Source organism: Cynara cardunculus, unplaced genomic scaffold, assembly GCF_001531365.2.
Source record: "Cynara cardunculus var. scolymus isolate 2C unplaced genomic scaffold, CcrdV1 Un_Scaffold_169, whole genome shotgun sequence".
In the NCBI taxonomy this organism is placed as follows: domain Eukaryota; kingdom Viridiplantae; phylum Streptophyta; class Magnoliopsida; order Asterales; family Asteraceae; genus Cynara; species Cynara cardunculus.
The window spans coordinates 399,829-413,069 of NW_020200565.1; the positions used below are offsets into that span (position 1 = coordinate 399,829).

A 13,241-nucleotide genomic window follows, 5' to 3' on the forward strand; every position below is an offset into this window, starting at 1 on the left:
AGCTTTTTCTGTTGATTTCTTCTACCCTATTTATACACTATCTTCTCTACCAAACCTTACACGATTTGTCCTGAAACCCTGACCTATAACCCTTTTAGTTGTAGTTGTGTTGTCAAATAGGGTCGTAAATTATCCATGGACTTGTTAAATCGTATCTAACAATATTCATCATTAAATCTTACAAGATTCGTCTTGAAACCCTGACCTATCACCCGAACGAATGTACTATCGCCCCCTGCCTTTTAGTTGTCGTTGTGTTGTCAAATTCGGTCATAAATTTTCCATAGACTTGTTAAATCGTGTCTGACAATATTCGTCAGTAAAGCTTACAAGATTTGTCTTAAAACACTGAACTATAACCTGTAAGAATGTATTATCGCCCCCTACCCTTTTTAAATGTCCAAGGACGGACGAGGAGTGGGAGAGGATGGGAGAAGAATGGTGGAGAAGTCAACTACCACTAAAAATGCCCGATGATACGAGGGAGGATATCAAGAACTACCAACTCAAATTGGATATACTACATGAAAAACCTGCAGAGCTTGGTTCCAAAAAGGAGAAGATTGAACATGAGATGAACAAGACGAAGAGATGGATTGCTGATGCAAAATAACAAATTAAGAATCAACAATGCTAGATTGCTGATACAAGAAAGAAACTCAAAGAGGAGGAAAAATTGAACCATGATGTGTTGGGTTCAAGTTAGAGCTTAAAAGTTGTATTCAAGTTTCTCCTTAGTGTAGTTTTCCTTCTAATAGTTTAGCCTTTAGAATTTCCTAGTATAAATAGGATTTACCTTGTAATTGTAATTAAGCTTTTGGTCATTAATCAGATTACAAGATTTGCTGATGTAATTCTCTCTCTCTCTCCAATCTTGATAATATTCTTTCTACTTTGATGTTCATCACAATCTATGAAGATCATATCATATTTGTATGAAATCTGGACTCATCATGATGCATGGTTCGAACTTACATGCGGGATACTGGAGGAAACATTAGGTAGAATGAAGAGGACATTGAAAAAAACTTGAAAGGAATAGAAAGAATTAAAGGAACTCTATCTGCATGATAAAATGTAGTTGTATCGGGTCATAAATTTATTATTGTCGTTCCTAGTTCGAACTTTTCTAATTTATTGTACTTAAATGGTGATGATGTGACAAGTCCCCTTATATTTCCCTATAAATAACCTTGTTTTTCATCACAAACTTGTTCCACCATCAAGTATTCATTCACTCTCAACTCAGTAGCTAAAAATGGTGAGGCATTGCAATTGTGGCGCTGATGCAGTCATCCGAACATCATGGACCGATTACATCCCAGGTCATCACCTGAATGTATATGAACACTAATTGCAGTCTAGGGCAGGTCAAGCATCACAAACAGCTGATGGAGCCGAATGGTTATTAGAATTGGATTGCATAACAAATTAAGTTGATGATGAACTCATTCCATTTGAACATGTGAATTGGGCTCGTAGTAATAATTAAAGAAAAAACTACCAACACAATATGAACTATAAAAAACACAAAAACGTCATAATCAACATAATTTCGATTAAAACGAATACAATAACATGCTAATCCGTTACCAATACAAACGCTTTGATTATTATCTTCAATTTCGGAACTCGAAGTCCGATTGTCATCGTAAACCATTTTAACCTTTCCACTATTGTCGAGTTGTTTTCCAATGAGTTTATTCATATTAGCTTGAACGATATCGAAATTTTTTACTATCGGGTGTCTTTTAACAATCACAAATTCAAGAACATTATAGATAGATAAACCAATATTCTAGAAAAACAAGATCAATAGTAAATCAACAACGATTATGGGATTTTTTTGATTTTGTAACTCTAAATTAATGATATGTGAGTTACATACAAACTAAAATTACATATTTACACTTGTCATTATATTATGAGATGGATATGAACCTAGATAAAAATGGATTTTCATTGGTTGAGCTTGGTTAACAAAGTTAACACAATAATCTTGGTTAACATTTGAATCAAGCACTCTCTCTCTCTCTCTCTCTCTCTCTCTCTATATATATATATATATATATATATATACAATAGGTTCGATCTCTTGTATTACATGGGGTAATTTGAAAAATTAAATCATGTCAGGAACTTATCTCACAGATATGAATGATCTTCGAAAGTACGATTCTACTGCAGACTTGTACTCTTGAAATGATTCTGAAAAATAATTTTTCAGATTTGAATTTAGAAATAAAACTATATCAATAATCAGTTAAAATGAAGTTAATCCTAGAATAAGATTAAATTTAGAAAAGAAGCTATATCAGTAAATTGAATTTAAACTTAGCTATAAATTTAGAACGAGTCTTCAGACATGTACTCTTGAAATAACTCTTAAGTATACTATAAAGAATGACTTCACACTTGGACTTGTACTCTTGAAATAATTCTGAAGTAAAACTTTTCAAATTTCAGAGCCCTGTATAATCAAGAAAAGTCAACTTTTGTCGACGTCCATCACAAATCCCCCACAAATCCGTAACTGAATTTAAAAATAAATAAAATTATATTTCTACAACTTCCCCGACGGATTTGTAACTGATTTTTTTACTTATTTAATACCGTCACAAATCCGTCACAAATTTGGTCTAATTTATTTAAATAAATTAATTAGCGTTAATTAATTATAATTTACGATTGATTTTGATTGATTTTTATATTTAATTATACTCCGTCGGAAATGTTTAAGAAAACCTTTTCTTATTCTTTTTCCTTCCAAAAAAATATGTTTTAAAAAAAATCCGACGGATTGTAATTTTCTAATAAAAAGTTATGTCCCGTTAGAATTTATTTAAAAATATATATGTTTTATAAGAAAAAATAAAAAACTTTTTTTAATAAATTCCGACGGAATATAATTTTTTATTATAAAAATTATTATTCGTCGGAAATTTTGAACTTCTTTTAAATATATATTTTTGGTAGGAAAGAAAATATAAATAAAACTTCTTTGAACATTACTGATAAATTTCAGACGGAATTTGCATTTAGCGGCAGGGGTTTTTCGTATCCGTCGAAAAAACCATATTTTTTAGTAGTGATCAATCAAATGGGTATAATTGAAATGTTAATGTAAATTGTGTTCAGATACGTTCAAATGAGTCTAATTGTACCATTAATGTAAATTGTGTCTAGATACGTATTTAGGCTGGAAAACAAAAAAAACGATCTCACCAGAAGATGACACGTGTCATTCAAGTTACTTATTTATTATAAGTATAGATATATATTAATTTTTCACAAATCTAGTTAAAAAGACCATTAATCACGGGACCAATTATATAATCTGTTTTAATTTTTTTCAAAAGAGATCAATTTCAATAAAGAACCACCAACCAACCAAGAATAAGTTTAATTAAGACCAGTTAAAAGTTTGGTCAGACCAAATTTTTACCCACCTCTACAAGTAATTAGACAAAGCTAAATGAGTAAACAAGTATTTGGTGTTTAATAAATCAAGTATAATCGATTATTTATTACATATGGTTTGTCTGAGTCAAATGAATGCAGATAAGAATACAACTCGTATCTAATTCTATGTTGTTCCATTACAAGTGTCTAAGAAAACTGGCTCAATATATTTCAAACAGAAGTAAAGCCTAAAGATAAGATATATAAGGGGCCGTTTACCAATTTTTTTGGTTAAGTGCTGATTCGGGTAAGAGGTCTGACTGTGATAAGAGGTCTGATTGGATTAAGTGCAAATTGTATTTTCTTGTTTACCAAACATTTTATGTTAAGTGCTGATTGAGTAAAAAAAGACCATTATATCCTTTTTTTTTGGAATAAGTATTAATTAAAAATTATTGTATTATTTAAACCTAATTATAATTAAATAAAATTTAAAAAAACTGGCCCAAGCCCAGATACATTTAAGCCCAATTATACAAATCTATATGTATTTTCACTCAAAAACCTCAAAACCCTATTTCTCTCTACAAACTTCCCTTATTTTCTCTCCCACCTCCAGACCAGCCACCGTCGCCGGCCGCCGTTGCCGCCCTCCCGTCGCCGCCCTTCCGTCGCCTCCCTCCCGTCGCCGCCCTCCCGTCGCCTCCCTCCCGTNCCCTCCCGTCGCCGCCCTCCCGTCGCCTCCCTCCCGTCGCCGCCCTCCCGTCGCCGCCCTCCAGTCGCTGCCCTCCCGTCGCCGCCCTTCCGTCGCCTTCCTCCCGTCGCCGCCCTTCCGTCTTCTTCCTCCCGTCGCCGCCCTCCTGTCGCCGCCCTCCCGTCACCCTTCAACACCTTGAACCGGACATACGCCTCCCCACCTCGAATCAAATGACCCACCTGTTTGTATGAACTGTTTGTATGAAGAAATATGCATTTATTTAGGGTTTTAGATGAAGAGGGTAGATTAGGAATACATACCTCTTACCATGGTAAGATTCATTTTTTTTGTTGACTCCAGTAAAAAGACGGTCAGAGGTCGAAAATCTGATTGTTGATTTTGTTGTTAGGTAAACACTTTTACCTCTTACCCGGGTAAGCATCTCTTAACGGATAAGAGGTGGTAAGAGATTAGTAAACAGCCCCTAAGTTAGATTCAGATAGGAACATGGTGAAAATAAGAGCACAAAAAAACATGTCTAACATGTGATGTTTAACTAAATATTACTATCTAGTAAAGAAACAGTCCACCCAAAAGCATGTCCATGCTTTGGCCAATTGACCTTAGAGATTTGACCATTCATAAATCATATGAGACTTTTAGTATAAAATTACATATGATATAAACCTTCTCATATTTTCATCATGTTTTTGTTTGAACCTTCCTTGACCTGACATCTATCCTAAAAGAGTAAAACCGTTGTTTCATCTCAAGACCAAAAGACTCCCTGGCAGATCCAATAAGTAGTTGGTATTTCTACTTTCAATCCCAGAAAAATCGTAACATTTCTTGTTTAGTAAGTTCCAATCTAAAGTCATTCCTCATAGTCATCAAGGGGCAGGGTTAAAACAAAAATACGGTTAATCTATAAAAAAAATGCAAAAACAATCAAATAACATGTAATTTATAACATGTCCAGAAGGGTTGCATTGACCCACCCTTGGGGACACGACATTTACACAACCTTGGTCACATTGACCAGTTGCCTCTGCTACAAGGAGTTTTAGGTTATATAACCTTAAATGAGATTTTAAATCCATGAACCTTCTCATGAGCACAAAGTCATTCTCTCTTTAATAGAACAGAAAGTCATGAATTTAATTAAAAACCCATTTAAGGTAAAGCAGCATTTTGTAGCATCAATCAGTACAGAACAAGACAACTTTTTGTCCCACGACCTAGGACGTGTTGTAAACCACATTGGCCGAGTTCACATTACTCGTAAGCTTATCGACCTCTCGTTTCATCCCTTTCTAATCAGCAAAGCCAAGTATTAAGTTTGATCCAAGAGATGTTCCAATTTACCAAGGTTGCAAGTACATACTCACATTCACATTATCTGCCAATGAGCATTTAAAGATACAAGACAGAAATTTATATCTAGAACCAAAACTTTTGCACATCTTCACTTCTTTTTTCATCTCTTCAAAAGCAACATGTTTTGCTTAGCTTGGGAACAGACCTGGATGTCCAACATGCTTTTTGTCAGTTCACAATAATCCAAACCAATGCAACAAACTCCGGTTTAGTTCTTATTTATTGTAACGAATAATTCTTTTTTTTTCCTCAACCGATGTAACAGTTTAAAATTTTCCGATTTTCTATCTATTTTGACCGTCCTGGTCTTGTAACATCTGATAACATAGATACCAGGTTTAGGAAATGTATAAGAAAGCTACAGCGAAGTAAAAGATAAACTTGATATCCATGTCATTAAATGTTACAAGACCGGTAAGTTACCAGTCAAAATGAGTAAATATAGAAAATTTTGAAACCAAGTTCCGTTGAATAGAAAACTTTGAAACTTTGTTACATTGACCGAGAAAAAATAATTGTACACTAAATAGAAACTAAAGCAAACTTCATTGCATTTTGATGTATTTTGCCCAAAAACAAAACAAACCTAATAAATCTCACACAAAGGTAGGGTTTAGGGAGGGTTTGATGAAGCGAGACTATTTCGCTACCCCAAAAGGTAGAGATTGATTCTGTAAAAACCGCCAGAAATTTTCCACAAAAACAATCTTTTTACCAAGGGGATGTTTACCAATGCTAACTAGGTAAGCGTTCACCAGATAAGAGTCACCACCTTCATTTACCTTACATGGTAAGGTCCTAAGCCATCAAAATGGCATAGTAAGATTGTTCGTAAGCGTCTCTTACCAAGTAAATGATAACCAGTTAAGAGTCACCAAACCTCATTTACCGGGTAAGATTCTTGGTCTTTGTCATGCTCACCCCAATAACTAAATGACCTGGTAACTGATTAGCCTTTAGTAAACAGCCCCTAAATAAGAAAAAAGATCCATAAAAGTGGTTCATAATATCGGTGTGACCAAAAGTTCCCCAAAGCTTTTTGAAGAGCTGGCATGTTTGAGGATAGATTTGGATCCTATACATATACATAATGTGTGTATATATGTAAGTATACATGTGGATAATATATATATATATATATATATATATATATATATATAGGGTTGGGTTCTAGTGAGATTGTGAGAATGAAAATTATGGTGAAGGAATCTCCACCCTTGGATCAATCCTAATCGAAGAGAAACACTAGATCAATATATAATGAGATACACCGGATCAATTCCCTTCTAAAGCGCAATTCATGAACTGGTTTGAGATTAAAAGTGATCAAAGGCCCAAATCCCTTCTTACACTTCTCACCTAACTCCTATCTCACACGATCCTTCGTCTATATGTATATGCATATATATATATATATATGGATAGTCAATTACCTGGAACTTGTGCAAGATCAAGCTCCCAAGAGCCTTTCAAGCGACCATCTTGCTCCTCCGTTAAAAGAAAAGCTGGAACCCGAGAAGAGAATCTGCTAAACTCGTCTTGTTGTATCTCCAGAACCGTGGCCTTGGAGTTTTGCATCTCAAGACCCCTAAAAACCGACTTGTAACCAGGCACACGTGAGAGAGGCAAAACTTTTATGATATGTCCATTATTCTCAACAACTTCCACAATGTTGCATTCACCAGCATCAAAATCAGAGGTGCACTTGAAATCCGGCTTATCGTATAAAACCCAGATCTCTTTTTCCTTCGGATATATGTTAAATCTGTTCTTACCATTTAATTCGGCTTTAACAAGATACAAAAACGCATCCTGCGAAAATACTTCTCTTCTACCAATAGAAGCTTTAAATAAGCCACAGGCATCTGGCCCATTGGCGTTAAATTGGGTGCATGATTCAAGTAGGTCAACATGCAACCTAAGGGGGGAGGACTCGATCTTTTTAATTTGTGCATAGCGTCCAGGATGTCTATCGTTGCTTCTGCAAAGAGCCCATATCTGACCCTCCTGAAACTTCCAATCCTGCTTTTCCACATTGAAATCATGAATAACTAACTTTGGTTCTTTTCCAAGTGAATCTGAAGAAAGTTGAGGGATTGGGATTTTATTCGACTGATCCACATTACGTTCGTGAATGATCACTTGATCATGGTTCTTATCTCCTCCCTTTACCCCTCTAGGCGATCTACGAGGATTAAGCATCTCTCTATCCAACTCACTACATTCTCGAGGATTTACAGACTTCTTTGGAGTGCCAGCAGATGTAGGTTTCACTTTTGCTTCAGGTGATTGAGGGCAAGAAGCTTTAGTTTCAGAATTCACCTTGGTCTTGTTAGAAATATAATAGTTGTCAAGATCATCTGGTAGAGAAGCAGTATCAAGCTCACAAGATCCAACGGGGACATCTTCTCTTTCTGTGCCAGTCAATTTTACTGACGGTATACAGTGAGAAAATCTAAAGAGTTCACTGGAAGGAATCCGATGTTCAGCAAGCCGTGCCCGGCTTGTTTTCTGAAACAAACTCACAAAACCTTCCACTTTTACCATGTAAGCAACGAGAACACCATTATCGTTGTCGAACTCAGAAAGAACCTCAACAATCTCGAATTGATATTTCATATGCTTTTTGGGGTCAGAGCTCCAGTTAATATCCCAGTCCCTGAAAAGAGCCCAAACTTCACCCTTTTTAGGATAAATGACATAAGTATACCTTCCATCGCCTTTCTCATATGCTATCTGATGAGAAAACATGAGATGGTCTCGTGTTTCCTCCGTATCCCCACGCACAAATTTACCGCAAGCAACAGGTAAGCCTTCATTTGCCCAAATCACTTCTAGATGGTTCTCAGGATCAGCTTCCAACCAAGTAATCCGTAGCCTGAACCCCCCAGCTGAATAAACTTTCCTGATCTGGGCATAGAATCTTGGCATGCCATCAACTGAATCATAACAAGCCCAGATTTGATCAACTGCAAAGCTCTCTTTATCCTTGTCAAAATTGCCAAACTCTAGATCCCGACAGTGAATGACAATTGGTTCCGAGATTCCTTCGGAGTCCAAATTAGATTTAGAATCACCATTCGGCATAACATCTTCCGTCTTATCTTTTGGCATGCTTCCTTCAGCATCAGCACTTGGTTTTGGTACATTTATATCCTTCGGGACTTGTTCCTTTTGTTTATCTTCAACATCACTAGATAACTTCCTCAGCCTAGATCTTTTTCGGGGACTGAAATCATCACCTGCCTTTTCACTATCAGAAACCTGCACCCTTTTGCGAGATCTTCTGCCATTTGAATCAGGTACAGCACTAGGATTGCCACCAGTTCCTTTAGATGCATTTTCTACATCAGAACCATTTTTGTTCCTGTTTGTGTCTTTAGAGATTCTTGCTTCCCTCGGCTTCTTTTTAGCATTTGCAACCGATTCTGTGTTTATATTATCATTTCCTTCCATTTTAGTCCTCAAACCACTGTCATTTTTGGCATCTTTGGTAGTTGTAGATCGAGTGAACTGGACTCCTGTACTTGAGCAAGGTTGATATGCAAAATTAGAAAAGGTCTGTCCAGGCTTTTGTGCATCAAACTTGGGATTTTCCTGTTGAAAAGAGGCAGGTCGACCATCTGGGTTCACATTTTGCGTACCAGCGTTACCAGAGCCGGGCTTTGTGGCTGACCAATGGGCACTCATATCATAAGCAGTAAATAACTTTGAGCATTGTGGACACCGCAGACGTTTGTTTACCATATCTCTATAATACTCATACTTATTCTTACACGAAGAACAATACGTGCAGAATGATGGTCGGCCATTTGAATCCGAGTGTGACTGTTGGTGATGGTTTACACCAGCGAACTGAGAACTAGAAACATTATGGTACTTCCTCTGAGCCCCAATATGAGAATTTTGATAAGTTTGTTGCTTGGATATAGAAGGTATTGCAGGCTGTCTACATTTAACGTCATGTAAATACCTTTTCCCTTTATCAGAGAGTACCATATTTGCTTGACCAACGAGTTTAAAAGCAGCTTCAGCACCAGGAAATTTGTTCTTGTCAGGATGAAGTACAAGCGCAAGTTTTCGGTATTGCTTCCTGATGGTAACCTCATCAGCTAAGCTTTCGACTTGAAGAATTCCATAAAGGTCCATTTCAGCATCATACATCTTTTTTTGAGCTGAACAATGAACATCACAAACTGTTAGCAGCTGGGAAATGTTTTCTAGTTCTGGAAAGAGCCTTCTGGCCTTGAGAGCAATTTTCCGAGCCCCTTCAAAATCATTGTTCATCATCTTACTCTCTGCAATTTCCTTGGCCCTGATGGCTTCATCTTTGTTACACTCCATTACCACAATGATTCAAAATATAAACTACTCAGAAACCTCCATTTATAAGAATGTCTGAAAGGGAAAACCCTATGGTTTTCATCTGCAACTGCTCATTACAAGTTTAACAAAGAAAATAAAATCTTCTGCTTTCCCTCCTCCAAGACAATTCACTTTAACTTTCAATCTAAAACACAAAAAAAGAGAATAATCCAGGGTTAGCATCCATTCCAACCTATAAACAAGTTTCTGACTGAAGAATGATACTAGAAAATCCCACCTGACTAGGGATGGAAAGCAGGTGAGTATTGACAGATAATGCATCCCCCGTCCCCGATCCCAATCCCTTTTTAAGCCCCCATCCCCGGCTAATCCCCGGCCAGTTCAGGGACCCCGTTGGGTACCCGTTTAATAGAAAACAATAACAACATTGCTTTTTAAAATTAAAAATTATAATAAATCGTCACTACTCACTACATTAATTACCAATATTGAAAATAAAATATATGTGTCATTTAATAATAAATGTAAACATATATACATATATACATAAATACATATATTCATTTATATAAACACACAAACATATATACATATATTAAATAAAAATAATAAATTTCATCGGGTCAGATTAGGAGCGGGCAGTGCCATCCCCAACCCTGCTTTGGGTATGAAAATACACCCCCGTTACCGAGCAAAGCAGGGAATCCCCTATCTCCACACCTGATAGCATCTGAGAAACAGAGTTAAACGTATTGGCCAACAGATTATAGTGTATCTATACCTTCTTATAATTTCCAAAAAGTCATTAGCCTGTAAAAGGAAGTACCCCACAACATACCGAGTTATAGTAAAAGGTAAGATATCTTCCATTCTCCAAGGAAATGTTCACGGGAAAAGAAGAGGGCAAGTGATTTATCCATCAATGGGGTTACACTTGAGCATATAGACACGTATCTATAGATGCATATTTCTTGATCTACTAATCATCAAAAGAGGAATAGCATACATTGGGCATCTGTTGAGGAGGGAAAAACTAAATAGGGCTTTGTAGACAGCTAGTAGGCATAGCTAAGAGGCAATAAAGAATAAACATATATGTTAAAGACCAAAAACATAGTAGCTTAGCAAGGATGGGGAGGGCCATGAACCCACCCATGTTCCACAATTTCTTTACTGCAATCAACTCTCAATTTTACACAAGTTAGAAATTTTCTTTCTACATGACTAAAACAGAGGCATATGACTGAGACTAGTGCACCTAAAGACATATTTAAAAACTATAAGCTATGTTTTAATATGAGTTGATGAATTTTACAACAGGTTCCATGTAAGTTTATGAATACAAATACCAAGGGGTTGGCCTAGCAGTAATTCACCAAGACTTTGTGCCTCATGAAGCATTAGGTCTCGTGTTTGAATTCCAGCAGGTCCTATTAACTCCTTAAAACTCATGCCCGCTTGTTGAAAACCCTTTAGTTTGCCTGGACCAAGTGAAAGGGGAAGTTTGCATGACCCTATGAAGAAGTTGGGCCATAGTGACATATATCACTATTATTCGAGCAAAAGACTTTATGAATAATTACTGATCCCTCACGAAGTATAAATATTAGAACATTGACAGTTCTGATAATGGGTGCATACATAAGCAATATAACAAACATTCATGGAAATCAGAGATTAGAGATCCGTAAAAATATTACTATCAGCAACTGACCTGTGTAGGATTTTCCTCATCTATATGAGAGATAGATGGATTAATCAAAGCAACAAAGGATAGTGTTGGAGTCCCACATTACCTAGATTTTGACAATTTCTCCTCACTCTATGTTGGAACCTCCCTTCTCTCCTTAAGAACTCTATTGGAGAGTAATCTAATAGGGTTCCATATATTCTCACATGGTATTAGAAGGTCTACCACTCTGGCTCAACATTCAAGGTCTACCACTCTAGGGAGACCCAACACTAAGGGACAATAAATGCTCATCTAGCCCCCTTCCCGAGACTCTAGGACAATCCATGCATGTCTATCCCCCTCTTAACAGTTAACACTCTGCCTCAATTTGTGCCCATCCAGCCTCCATTAGAGAAGACGTGCTGGAGTCCTACATAGGCTAGATTGGACCATTTTTCTCGATATATGTTGAAACCTCCATTATCTCCACAAGGGTTCTTTTGAAGAGTAATGGGTTCCACATATTCTAACAGATAGAATCCCAGATACAGATTAGAATCAATTAAAATTATGATTAATGCAACAAGATAGGATAAGTTCCAGGCGAATTTATTCATTTAGCTTACCAAATATCTGAAGCCAACACGGACAATAAATGAATATAGTCACAGTAATATCGTGCTCACAAAAACAAATTTCCACATCACATGTTGCAAGTTGCAGAACATAAATCCATTAAGACGCAATAATCTCATTAGTTAAAACAACATAACGACTCAGCCATCAAACATAAGTTATTAAGTCAACCCTATCGAAAACATGAACATCTAAACCCAGTTTGAATGATCATCCCTGTAATCTTAGCAAAAATAAATACAAACGAATAAAAATAATATCCTCCAGCATAATCCAAAGCTTAGAAGTAATACTAAGTCAGATACATAACCCCAATTTTAAGCACCAACCAAAAAAAGTATCAAAATCAAAAACGTATATGAATGTAAATGAAAACCCCCACATTTTAAAAAGGAAATTGCGCAAATATTACCAAAAGAGGGAGGGAAAAAGGCTGAAATCAGATTTATGTGATAAACATGTACGTAAAAGTAACCTTCAAACAAATCCATTAAAAAAAAAGGTGGTTTCATATAGAGTAGAACACTTACAGAAGGGAGGGCGACAAAATATTGGGGGGAGAGAGCGGAGTAGCGGGAAGGGAAGTAATGAAAATTTGAGGGTTTTTGGTTTGGCTCTGAAATATTTTCGTTTCCTCCCCCAAATTTTCTGACTTTATGATCCAACCATGTATAGTTTTAGAAATTGGAATCATTTGTGGTTGTAAAATATGCATTATATAGTTGTACCTTTCTTTGACAATAGTAAAATCTGTATCTAAAAATAATAAATTCTAGAATGATCCAAGACTAAAAACCTAAAACAAAGAAATTATGTACTTGTCTCAAAGGTCAAACAAGCCCATGAACTTTGGGCCAAAACCCAATTAGGCCCTGTCAAACAAACCCATGAACTTTGGGCCAAAACCCAATTAGGCCCGAAACGATTGTGTTAAGAAAAACAATACGAATACCTAGGTAGGTGTAAGGTAAGTTTATTGAACTAGTTTTAGTAACCGACGGATCATAGATTTCGTGTGAGTGATTCTCAAACGATATGTTTGGCTCATTTCCATGAGATTGTTTGTCCAACATGGTTGTTGGTCTAGTGAAAAGTGGCATGAAAATAGAATCAGATTATCCGAAACAGATT

The 13,241-nt window shown here is 36.3% G+C and overlaps 1 protein-coding gene across 2 annotated transcripts; it reads right to left on the minus strand.

Annotated features, from left to right (window-relative positions):
- Positions 1-5,236: 5,236 nt before the first annotated feature.
- On the minus strand, positions 5,237-12,707 carry LOC112501453. 2 transcript variants are annotated; one of them, XM_025105089.1, is made up of 3 exons: positions 12,641-12,707; positions 6,910-9,986; positions 5,237-5,621 (listed from the first exon to the last, which is right to left on the minus strand). In XM_025105089.1, exons 2-3 carry the CDS (start codon positions 9,818-9,820, stop codon positions 5,605-5,607), a joined length of 2,928 nt encoding a protein of 975 aa, XP_024960857.1. In that variant the 5' UTR covers positions 9,821-9,986; positions 12,641-12,707; the 3' UTR covers positions 5,237-5,604. The 2 variants fall into 2 exon arrangements, with proteins under 2 accessions (XP_024960857.1, XP_024960858.1); XM_025105090.1 differs by lacking the exon at positions 12,641-12,707 and adding an exon at positions 12,101-12,636.
- Between the last annotated feature and the right edge of the window lie 534 nt (positions 12,708-13,241).